Genomic DNA, 12,340 nt, shown 5'->3' with positions numbered 1-12,340 from the left:
GGAAAAAAACCAGTGTATAAACTGGTTTAACTGGCACACCAGGGCTCAAGACTGCAGCGCGTTACGGGGCACGTAGCGGCTAAGACACGGTCTAGGCGGGAGTCTTCAGCCAGCTTAAGCTCCGGTTAAGCTAACAGTGTAGGAGTCCGAACCCCAACAGTGTCGACACTGTCCCCCACATAATCAAGGTTCCTATACATGTACTTAAATACAAGGGCTCACGGGAACGCGTCCTCTAGTCATTTGGTTGATCTATTTGCCGCTTTCAACTCTGATTTTTTTTTAACCCAGTGTCAGCAGGCCAGCTACAGCTCTTAATGGTCCCAGCCACCTTGCAGTTGATACCTCAACCTTCAGGGGGATCACCAGAAAGTTACCCCAAATCTGTAAAATACAAACAACATTTTCAAAACACCACAGACACATAAAATAAAAAAACCACGTAAAATCCAACCAGAGAGAACGTCTTGGACATTATCAGTGAGACTCCCTTTCCTCAAATCCACACATCAGATCCAACCGGAGCTTTCTCCTACCCGAGAGGACACGAAAATGCACCAGTCGGATCGAAAACCCATCTTGGTGGCTGAATAACCATCTGATTGAACAAGAGACACGATTTCTGGAAACTACCCAAGAGTGACAGTAAGTACAAATGTTTTTTCAGTGTGCCTTTAAACAGAGGTCTCTTTGTGGGGGTGGGGGGTCAAAGTAGGCGGGCGGGGGGTGGGCACTGGGGGGCTGAGGCCCAGGCTCGGGGCTTTTCCTGGGAAGAGACCTGCGGGAAGAAGGCACCCTTTCTGCAGGACAGCCGCTGTCCAAGCTTCCCACTCATGTTTTCGCCAGCGGGTCAAACACCTGCAGCACCGTCCTCTTGTCCTTGTCACTGACGGTCACCCAGTGATCGAGGGCCTCCCGCCCGGGCTCCGGGAGCGGCTCCCGGGCAGCCGAGGCAGAGGCTGGCGGCGGGGCTGCGTGTGCTCTTTCCAGGCCCCTCGTCCCCGAGTCCAGCGGGTCGGAGCTCTTGGAAAGCCACGTACTCTTCAGCACGCTGGGGTGGTGGAGAAGGCTCCAGAAGGGATCCTGAGAATCACCGAGAGGGGAGGCCGCCTCGGGCTTGGGCTCCTTGGGGCCATCGGGTTCGGGGCTCGCGGGCTGCGGAAGGCGAGCGCCCCCGTCGGGGGGCTGTGCGGGGGGACGGTCGCCGCTGCACGTGAGGGCGCAGAGGAGCGGGCTGTCGGGGCTCTGCAGCAGCTGCAGGTGGAAGGCGGCGGGGGCCGACTTCTTCCTCCGCGGGGGGGCCAGGGGCACGGGAGGCGGGACGTCCAGCGGGGGCGGCGGGGCGGCCACGGGAGGGGCGGCCACGGGAGGGGCGGCGTCTGGTGCCAGCTGCCCCCCGCTCGGCTTCCTCTCGGCGCCCTTCCCAGGCTGAAGCGTCCTCGGTTTGGGGACAGGAGGGACGGAGGCTAGAGGAGGGGTTTCAAGGCTCGTCTCTGGGGGCCCGATTGTAAAATGGACCGTCTGTTGCCCGAACTGGTCTTCCGGTGACTCCGGCTGAGGAAAGGCAGGACAAAGAGTGTCAGTCAGTCAGAAGCCAGCCCTGGGGGCGCGGAGTCAGCACCCAGACAGGTTCAGCAGGGGAGCAGAGATGGCGCTAAGCGGACATTCTAGCAAATTCGAGATTTGAGAATGCCTGGGATGGGGACGTGTGACCAGGTACGAGAGAGCACAGGAGGGACACACATGTACCAAGTAGCAGCAGGACCGACCCCTTAGGAGTGGGAAGTTGAAAACCAGAGCCACGCGGTGAATATTCTTTGTTACCTTAGGAAATGGGGTGATGCTTTTCCTTCATGAAAAGCGAACCTCTGAAACTACCTTCTCTGAGGCCACAGCTTTGACAATTCCGCGTGCACCGCGCGAGGCGGACGGAACTTATGGGAGGGCCGTGAGCCAACTGAAGGCTAATGGATCGGCCTGCTCCTTCAGTCTTTGATAATTACATACGGTAGATGGCAAATTTCACATAGGAACGTCGCTTCCTCGCTTCTGACTCAAAGCTATCACAGAACAACTGCGCGGTGCAGAAGGAGCTTTTGTACCCAAGGAGCCGTTCGTATGGTAAAGCACCAGCATGTCCGCATTTCCTCTGATTCTTTAGAAAACAAACCGCAGCAACAATCCTTCTCCACCAGCCTTTCACTGTGACTCCTGCACGGCGATCCCGGGAAAGTGACCCATTCTGCCCATTTCTTTGAAAAGAAAAGACAGAGCAGACAGAGGGAAAAGGAGGAGGAAAGAGGTCTGCTTTGTAAGGAGGCAGGGCGATGTGCAAACGTGGGGCAGATCACTGCCGAGAACACAGAGCAAGCGGCAAAGCCACATCGCACACGTCGTACAGACAGAAAAGCAGCAGTCACTCCGGAAGAGGCCAGCCGGCCGATTACCGAGGGTCCTGTTACTAGAACACCGAGATCAAACGGAAGATCCAGATGTCTCTAGAGGTGCCAGTCTTTGGGCTGCCACTGTCCTGACAAACTCATGTCTTTGAAGCAGCAAGCAAGGCTGAGAAGCTTGAGAGCGAGAGCAAAACACAATCTGCAAGAAAAGTGGCAAGAGAAGGTGTCCGGGCCCCGGTGTCAGAGGCCGCGCAGAGCGCGTCCACACTGCGAATCCACCAACCGGCGAGTAAAAATCTATACACGTGCAACCACATGCACATGACACGGATACATACAAATGGGGAAAAAGCACCCCCAGTGGCTCCATTTGGGGGCTCCAATAGAACATTGAGGAGGCCTGACACCTCCAAGCTGTTCCATCGCTGTGAGAGACGCCTGGTTTTTCTGCTCAGCAAGAGCCAAGGACACGGCAGGGATGTGAAGGAGGAAGCGAAGGCCAAGCAGTGTCCTCACGGACGGGGCCGTGTCTAGGCCTCCTCTCCCCAGACCCTGGAGCATCTCGGAAGTAAGAGGCTTTGCGAGAGCTTCTTACCTTTCCTGTCCTCCGCAAGGCTGGCTTCTTGATGGCAGGGACTCTGGGCGCAGGCCGCCGGGGCAGGAGTGGGGCCACCCCTGCTGTGGGCTCTGGTTTGGAAGGCCCTGGGTCCCTCAGAGCTGTGGCATTTAGGGCGTCTCCTGGGGCGCCTGAAACACACAGGGGTACGGACAGCTGAAGTGGACAGGACATGGCTGTTTACTGCATGATTTAATATTTAGGCAGTCCGCAATCCTAAGAGTAATTTGCTAAGGCAAAGTATTTCATTTTTTCTAAAAACAAGATCTTCGAGGGCTGTCAGGACCTACCAGCTAGGTTTAGCCCCCAGCTTCTCATGGTCGCCTTCTCGACAGGGATGGTCTTCATGGGGGATCAGTGAGGCCCAGACATTACGTGCAAAGTTTCAGGTCTGTGTGCATTTCTCTGGGGAGGTAATCTGAACCGTCTCGAAATCTCAGCAGGGCTCATGACCAAGAAAATGTAAGGCTGGGATCCTGGGTAGATTTCAGACCTCAAACCTCTCCTAACCTCTACATTCACTGAATATTTTTAAAAAGTAGCTTTATTGAGATATAATTCACATGCCGTGAATTCACCCTTTTAAGGATACAATTCAGGGTTTTTTAGTATATTCCCTGAGTTGTACAAACCATCACCACTATCTGATTCCAGAATATCCTCATCACCACAAAAAGGAACCCTGTCCCCATTAGCAGTCACCCCTCCATTCCCTCCTCCCCCGACCCCTGGAAACTACTAGTCACTTTCTCTCTGTATAGATTTGCCAATTCTGGACACTTTGTATAAATGGAATCATACAGGGGTGCCTGAGTGGCTCAGTCGGTTAAGCATCCAACTCTTGATTTTGGCTCAGGTCATGATCTCAGGGTCGAGATCAAGCCCTGAGTCGTCGTCCTCACTGGGCATGGAGCCTGCTTAAGATTCTCTCTCTCCCTCTCCCCACCCCACTGACGCTCTCGAATAAATAATACATACATACATACATAATGGAATCATACAATATATAACCTTTTGTATTTAGCTGCTTTTACTCAGCATAATATGGTCAAGATTCACCCGTGATAAAGCATATATATGAATACATTCTTCTTTATGGCTGAATAATATTCCGCTATATGGTTATACTACATTGTATCTACTCATCAGTTGGTGGTCACGTGGGTGGTTACATCCATACAACTGTGTTATTATTTTTTAATAAAAAAAAAGAAACCACTCATGATAGTGTTATCCTACAACAGTGTTTCTTGACCTCTTCCTTCATGCCCTCCTTCAGTGTTACTTGGGATTCCAAATAAGTTGCCCATCCTGTCTAAAAGCAAATAGACAGCTGTGACTGGCTCTTCAGAGGGCAGGATCTCTCCTCTCCAAAAGGGATATTTGTACAAAAGCAAAACCAAAAAACAAAACCCTCAAAAATATTAGTACCAGCAATCTTGAATGTGAGTATGATTAATACAATTAACATGGGTTGAATGAAATAACAGCACCAAAAAATTAACAGGCAGTACAGCGGGGAAGAGGTCCCTGCCTGACAGTAAAGAATCTATACTTGCTGGTGACTTTAAAAGGTTTTGTGCCTGAAATAGGGATGGGTCTCAAATTCTCTTTTTATGGAGCCGGCAGAAGATGTTAGTGCCTGGAATGTTATCCTTTTCTAAAATTCATTTTTGTTTCTTTCAGTCTCTCCCTTAAAGTGCTTCTTAATAATCCTGGGGTTACTTCTATATTCTTACTGAATTTTAAATATACAATTTTAAATGGACAATAATTATTTGTAGTGGAATTTTATAAAATGTCGCTAAAGGGTGCTTTCAATTTCTTACTGCCTCCAGAAAAAAAAAAAAAAAGTTACTTTCTCTTCTAGGCCCCTTTTAGTAGGAAGATGCATAGAAAAGACCAGAAGGAGAGCCCCAGCAGAACACTCACCTCCGCTGGCTTCCAGGAGACACCGGATGGCTGCTTCTGCCTCCTGAGCGTTGGTAGTTTTGATCTGCTTGACATTGTAGGGTTTACTTATCCCCGTCCTGGCTTTGGGCTTCAGGACAGAAACAAGAAGAAAAGCATATTAACAGAGGCAGGTAAACAGGCTCGCCTGGTGCACTCACTGCCTACTGATCAGTTTGCAGGGGTGAGGGGCACGGGGCTCCATCAGACCGGAGTTAAACACAAACTCCAGTCGAGACCAAATCCTTCAAGCCTCCTCCTCGCAGAAGTACTGTCATACCAAGAAGAGGAATGCAATAACTCAGAGCTGACAAGCCTCCTCTCCTAAACTGGGCGGTTTCCGGTCTTTGCAATGTGGATAAAACCACTATCTATCTCATTAACCAGCTGAAAGCGAGAAAGCATCATCAGAAGCCACTTTTCCCACAGCTCAGCAGAGTTACTGAAACACCTTCCCCTCTTTTCTCGAAAGTGCTTTTTCTCCCTCTTCACCCAAACCTCTGGGCTGCCACTGATGACCTGCCTTCACTACTGTCAGCCACTGAGACCTAGTCATTCCCTCCTGCTGTCACGCGTGACATCTGGTCCAGCCTCCCAGGACAGCTCGCCTCCACCTAGCACCCCGGCTTCACCTCCCTCCCCTCCATTCCACTGACCGCCACCTCCTGTCTTCCTGAGCAGCTCACTGTCATCCTCCGGAACTTCCCGTCTCTACAATCCTCCCCGACTGTGGTTATTACTAGTGTTCTCCTACTGTGCTATTTAGGCCCTCTTACTCTTCTTCTGAGCCTCTTCTCTCAAGACAACTGATGGGAATTTTCCCTGTTTGGCCTCCTACCGAGCGCTGCTCTACACACCAAGGTCAAAGGGAAGCCTCGGAGAGCAGAGAAGCAGGGGAGTCTGGAAGCTAACAGTTCCACCCCACAGGGACACGGCAGATTTGCCATCCAATATGATTTTCTCTCTAAGCCTCTGTACAACCACGCAGAAACCCTGTAACAGACCTGCTCCTAAGCTCTGGCTATAGGAACGAGCTGGCAGGTTTACGTGTTCACTGAGAAGAGGCAATCCCATAAGGGCTTGGGGGCTGAAGATGAACCACGGGGCAGTCCCTTGGGTTGGGATGCTGGCCCGTTTTGCTTCGAGCCGAACACAGAACTCACTGCCTGCTGAGGTGCTCCCGGCAGAAGTCTCGCCGTCTGCAGAATCGAGTACTGTCCATGGGTGCCAGAGGAGATGGACACGTCCGACGCCGACTTTTTCACCATTAAACCCGCTGCGGAAACCAAGGGCAGAGTCAGTCTCAGTGATGTCACCGGCTGCTTTGAGGCCAATTCCCAGCCAGCCGAGCGCCAGGCCAACCCCAGACGCAGTTCGGGTCTCAGCCCGTGTGGGCAGGTGGGCATCCACAGGGTCGATATTAAATTTCTCTTTTGATTCCCAGATAGTTTGTGCCTATTCTCTAGAGAAGTATTATTTGAATGCAAATTTTACTCTAACATCCTGGTGGGGGGGGGGTTCAAAACTCTGATATAAAAGCCTGTATTTTTGAATGGCTTAAAATACACTACTGTTATTAGGACCCCATTTTAAAAATGGTTTGTGGGCAAAATATAAAAAATCCCAAAGCAGGGAATAAATGATATTAAGTTACACTTACAGTCATTAAGAAATCATATTTAGAACTGTGTCTAGGTGGCCCAGTTGGGTGAGTGCTCGACTTCTGGTTTCAGCTCAGGCTGTGATCTCAGGGTTGTGAGATCGAGCCCCACGTTGGGCTCTGCGCTCAGTACGGAGTCTGCCTGGGACCCTCTCTCTGTCTCCCTCTGCCCCTCCCCCCACACTGGCAAGCGCTTGCTCTCTCTGTAAAAATAAATAAATCTTAAAAAAAAAAATTTGAAGACACAGACATAAGATGAAAGACAAATGACCAAACAGAACGGATACCAGTTTTATAAAAAATAAAAAACCATGTGTAGATACAGATGCATATAACTAGAAAAAGGCTAGAAATCTTGTGGTTAACAATTGTTACTTGTAGACAATCAAGTGTATTTTAAAATTTTATTTTTTATATTTATCTATTTTTGTAAATTTCCACAGTATGATATAAATTTTACTTTTTATTTATTTTATTCTCTGAGTGTTAACTCAGAAAAGGAAAGAATATGCTTAAAAAGTGCTCCCAGCTTGCCATCGATTACTATTGTGACGCAAGCCAAGATGAGCCCAATGGGAAAGTAAAGCCTGCGGGAGAATCTCTGTCCGACTGTCACTCTTTTGGGGTTGGGGGGCGGGGGGAGAAATAAACAGTAGAGCTAAAACAGAAAGTGCTCAAAAGCACATCACAAATGTCTTTTCAGGTCGTTAAGGGAAGCTTGAGGGCGCAAGGACTGCTCTGGAGGAGACAGGAAGAAGAACACTGTCCTCGGAGCCGAGCCGGGAAGGGCCCATCCTCAGGCGGCCGACACCAGGGGCAGCAGGCACGGGCCCGCAGAAGCCAGGACGCCTGGAGTGTCGGGTATCGGGGCTTACTGGAGCCCTGGGAAACAGGCAGGGGGGCAGCAGACACGGACAGAAGGCCACTTCTGCGGGGCTGGGGAGGAAGGTGCTAGAAGGTCTTTGCTTGGAGGCCCCCTCAATTTTCCATTCTCTACTGTCTCCCACAGGAAGCCCCTTAAGGCAAACCACAGCTACGGGAAGGCCAACAGTTGTGTAAAAGCATCACGTAGTTGGTGTGAGAAACACAACGATCTCTGGGATCAACACAAAAAGGAGCGTGAGGAGGGTAAGGCGCCGGGCCCCGGGCGAGGCTGCAGCGACTCAGAGGCCGGTGTTAAGTAGCAGGAAATAGGTGGTTATTCCCAGCAGGCACGGTGGCAAGCCGAAAGCAAGGAAGTCTTACTTGGAGGGGGGGGTCTCTGCGGTGGGTGAGGCGGCCGAGGCCTAGTGGGCACCGACAGAGACCGGCTTGGAGAACGGCGCCGGAAATCTCCAACTGCTTCCAGCTCCTGCGTGAGCGCCGCCAGCCCAGCATCATCTGGAGGACACGGCAGGACGCGCGTGAGGGGGGGCTCAGACTCAGCTCTGCACCGAACTGACTGTGCAGGAGGGCCCCCCGCAGCACAGGGTCCCCCTCTCTGCTGGCATGGGAGGGCGGGGGGGGGCACCCAATGCCTGCTTGGAACAGGAGATGAACTGTGGACAAGGCTTCTTGTCCGGACATGAGAGACATGGAAAGTTTTCCAAGTGTAGGGGTGTCTCGTCCTGAAATAATGAAGGAGACTCACACAGAGTAGAGGAGACAGGTGAAGACTGGAGCCCCTCAGTCTGAATCCCTCACTCTAACACAGGATGGCTGTTTCGGAAGCTGAGACTATTCTCTGCCTGCCAAACCCAGCCATGCACCTCAGGCATCTGGGGAGCTCCATGGAAGACCAGATTTCCAAGGTCCCAGCCCACCCCTGCCAAACCCACATCTCCAGGACGGGGCTCAGCAACTATACGTTTAAGAGCTCCGGATGGCTCAACGCAGCCAGGCTACAACCACCCTTGGGACCGTGGCACAAAGGGGCTTGGGGGTGTCTGCACCTCTCCCAGCAAATTATCTTCCCTGGGAAGCATCTCAATTTGCTTTCAGCTGTTCTGTATTCTCAGCCGCAGCTCACGGTAAGCTCCCGAACGCACGGGACAGAGCTTTCCTCCAACCGGGGAGGCATCGCGAGCAGCAGCTGGAAGCCGCTTGTGGCTGTAGCAGTCTGAGTAGGCACGAACGACCCTACTTTCCAGCCCATGAAAGGCCAGCAGGTTTTAAAACTTATTCAAAAAGGCCACTACGCCCTGTAACCTAGGGCTTTGCAGTTTAATCTGCAGGCCTTTCAGTCCCTCTTTGTTTAAGTCTCGAACGACAGGATGATGCTAATGGATCATATTACTGTGTAATAACATGTTCTAGGAATGTAACCAGACACCAGCGCTCAGGACATAGATACTGGATGGACCCAGAGGTGTGCTAAATGAAAAACATCAGACACAGAAAGACAAGTATGATTTCACTTACACGTGGAATCTAAAAAGCAAAACAAACAACAGCCAAAAAACCCCCAAACCCAGAAACAGACTCATACAGAGACCTGGTGGACCTGGTCACTGGAGGGTAGGTGAGGGGGGAATAGGTGAAGGGGATTAAGAGATACCAACTTCCAGCTATAGAATCAGTCAGTCACAGGGATGAAAAGTATAGCGTAGGGAATACAGTCAATACTACTGCTTTCCAACATTACATGGTGACAGATGGTAACCACACACCGGGTAACGTACAGAATTACTGGTTCACTAAGTTGTACACCTGAAATCAATATAACGTCGCACGTCGATTATATTTTAATAAAAAAATAATTACGTCTCTTAGGGGATTGAAACAGACACTGTGGAGACGGAGAACAGAATTACAAACGTAACGCCAGTTCAGGACTGTTTCCAGAGGAAACAGGAATTACCACGGATCTGGCATGCTATAGCGGGACCCGTGGTGAAAAATAAATAAATAAATAAAAAGCACTAGAGGAAATCAGTGTGGTGGATACGGGCCCAGAGCCCGGTTTGCACCCACTTGCTAGGACTTGTTGTTTTAGCCCAGCGCGGGCTGTGAGCACTTAACTGGTGGCCTCAAGCAATGCCCTGGTGCTGAGAGAGCGGGCGGATTCGATGCCAGAGGCTCTTTAGAAAAGCAAGGGCCAAACTACCTTTGTCGGTCGGGTGCTGCTTCTTTTTAGTGAGCGCAGGTGACTTGCTGGCAGGCCCCGCCGCTGTGGAACTGGGGGCTTCGGAGAGGCTGTCCCCGCCCATCTCGCCGTCTGAGACCACAGGCTGACTTAGCTCATCCACCAAATAGTCTTCGTCATCTTCGAGAATATCCCCTTGGGGAAGGAAACGGCACAGCCTTTCATCAGTGGGTCTGTTTCACCATCCCGGCTTGCTGCTCGGCGTCAGGATGCCTGCGGCCCAGCCTCTGGCAGCCCGGGGCACCCACATGTCAACAGGTATAGGACCCCAATTCCATTCAGGCCTGAGACCCGGGCCTGAGCCCACAGCCCAGACAGCCTCAAAACCACTGTTCTCACTGTCATTTCAGATGGCTCCAGGTCTTATTTACCACTTCACGCATCACCCCTAAATGTGCACAGTGCCCAACTTAGTACATGGAATATAGTGCTTGTGCTCCAAGGACCCTCTGTCACCTTTAGGTGTGAGAAGGGGTCTTGCAAATCTCATGCTGATTGCTGGAACGTCTTGCCTGTTGGCCTCGCCACAATGACCAGGAGGTCCTTACAGAGCTACTCACCCTCTGACTCGTAGTCCAGAGTTGTGAAGTCAAAGTTTTCCTCCAGCAAACAGGAATTGGCAGTGGGAGACATGGAGGCCATGCTATCCCGCTTTCGGATGATCTCCTCCTGCAAACCTTTCAGCCAGTCCTTGGTCTTTGGTCTGATCTTCACGGCTCTGCCTTTCACCTGTGAGGACAGAGTGGCCATGAGAAGGGAGTACAGACCTCAGAACCACCCCTTTTGCTTCCAAAGGGCATCCGGATCAAACTCCTGCATTAGCAGCAGGCCAATCTTCATGTTTTGCCAAGAAAAGTTGAGGGTCTAGACCTCAGGCAAGATCAGCAGAGCTCACATTTGGTTCAAATAAAAGTTGAATTAGCATCTCCAGCTTTTCATCCCATGTGAACATAAAACCAGGATTCATCAAAATGGAAACTGCCTGTACACTGATATTCCTAACTACATTTTCTAAAAGAAGGACCACAAATGTTCTCCCCCGTGCAGGTGTGAGCCAAGACAGACCCAGTGACTCAGGCGGGGTCTACCCTCTAAAACTTGCTCTTCCTTCCAAATTCTCCAAGTGGCCAGGGCTGGACATTAGAGACCTCAATGAGGATACCAGAAACAGACACCAGAAGGAAGGGCGCTAGCTCCTGCCTCATGTGGTACCCAAGAAAACTGGGGAGTAAACCGCCCCCACTCCACGGGTGACCGAGCAGAACTCACCTTCATACCATCCACATCCAGGACGCTGAGAGCCGAGTGACTGTCTGCAAAAGTCACCAGCATCTGCCCTTGGTTGATCCTGGAATAAATGAGATGTGCCGAGTCAATGCCAAGAACGATCGGCAGCTCTCGTGGGTTCCGGCCAGCCATGGACATGACACGCACATGGGACACGCGCCTGCCGGGGCGCTAGTTACCTGACAAGAACGATGGTCCCATAATTGCCCAGGGTCTGCATGAGTTCTGCGCGCACATCTTCAGGAAACTCGTTTTTCTCTTCTAAGGTTGGTGACTGAAGGTTGACTACGACGGTAGCATCCAGGGGGCCCTGGAAAGAGGACACTTCCCGGAACACTGTCTCCCGAGCACTCACATCAACTTCTTGTACTTCGACCTCCACGATCGCCAGCACGGGTCTGCGGTAGACGCGGAGGGAAGACAGGTGATGGGTAATGGGGCCCAGCAGGTCCCAACCCCCAGCACTCCGCTGTCAAGAGTGAACATCAACGACCCACGGGTGCGGCCCCAGCCCAGCGCCGGTGGCCTGGCTGCCCTGTCCTAGGCTTTCAGACTCTATCTGTGGCCAAACTTAGCATTGTCTTGGCATTCTTACCTAAGGATGATTTAGAGAAAACAGTGCCAGCCGTTAGGAGATTTTTCTCCATGGTACTTGCCAGTAGATGCCGAGGATAGAGAGAAGTGGGAATTCCCCTTTCGCTGGGGGGTTTGAGGTTTTGGAGGGCTACTTGGCAATTGGTGTTAAGAATCTCAAAAATGGTCATCTCTTTTAACCTACTAATTTTAATACTAGGCCTTTGTTCTGAGAAAATGATCAGAGGTTCACACACAGATTTGTACACAAGGATGATTATTACAGCACTGTTGATGGAAGGGGAAGGGGAGACAGTCTAACTGTCCCATAACAGGCAAACAGGTTATGGTGCAACCATATGATAATATTTTATACAGTTAATAAGAATAATGTCAGAGAAGTTGACATACGCAGGAAAACAGATCAGCAGGAAATAATGTAATCGTTATTGCCATTGTGATATAGGGATGGGTTTACTCTCTTTACAAAAATTTAGGAAATTCTCTATTATGAAGATTATGTAATCTTATTGAAGGCATTTACAATACAGCATTAAGTGGCAACAAAATAGAAGACAATACAGATCATGTGGTGATGACATTTAAGACCAGGGATCACTGTGAAATCGAAGAGATATGAGTGATAATCAGTGTGACCCTCCCACTAATTTATGTCGCCATTGTTAGATTTCTTTCCTTCCTTCCTTCCTTCCTTCCTTCCTTCCTTCCTT

General features: G+C 50.7%; 1 protein-coding gene across 1 annotated transcript in view; it reads right to left on the bottom strand.

Moving 5' to 3' along the window:
* Positions 1-711: 711 nt before the first annotated feature.
* SYNJ2 (synaptojanin 2) overlaps positions 712-12,340 on the bottom strand; it is a 95,138-nt gene continuing 83,509 nt past the window's right edge. The window contains exons 19-27 of the mRNA XM_040628006.1: positions 11,216-11,434; positions 11,019-11,097; positions 10,310-10,478; positions 9,711-9,884; positions 7,871-8,005; positions 6,129-6,241; positions 4,948-5,056; positions 2,995-3,146; positions 712-1,554 (exon numbers count right to left, since the gene is read on the bottom strand). Coding sequence (XP_040483940.1) covers positions 832-1,554; positions 2,995-3,146; positions 4,948-5,056; positions 6,129-6,241; positions 7,871-8,005; positions 9,711-9,884; positions 10,310-10,478; positions 11,019-11,097; positions 11,216-11,434 — 1,873 coding nt within the window. The 3' untranslated portion in view covers positions 712-831. The remainder of the gene's footprint in view (positions 1,555-2,994; positions 3,147-4,947; positions 5,057-6,128; positions 6,242-7,870; positions 8,006-9,710; positions 9,885-10,309; positions 10,479-11,018; positions 11,098-11,215; positions 11,435-12,340) is intronic.

Source organism: Ursus maritimus, unplaced genomic scaffold, assembly GCF_017311325.1.
Source record: "Ursus maritimus isolate PB19 unplaced genomic scaffold, ASM1731132v1 scaffold_13, whole genome shotgun sequence".
NCBI classification, from domain to species: Eukaryota; Metazoa; Chordata; class Mammalia; order Carnivora; family Ursidae; genus Ursus; species Ursus maritimus.
Note: the sequence above shows the minus strand (reverse complement) of the source record. Positions and strands in the feature narration are given on the sequence as shown.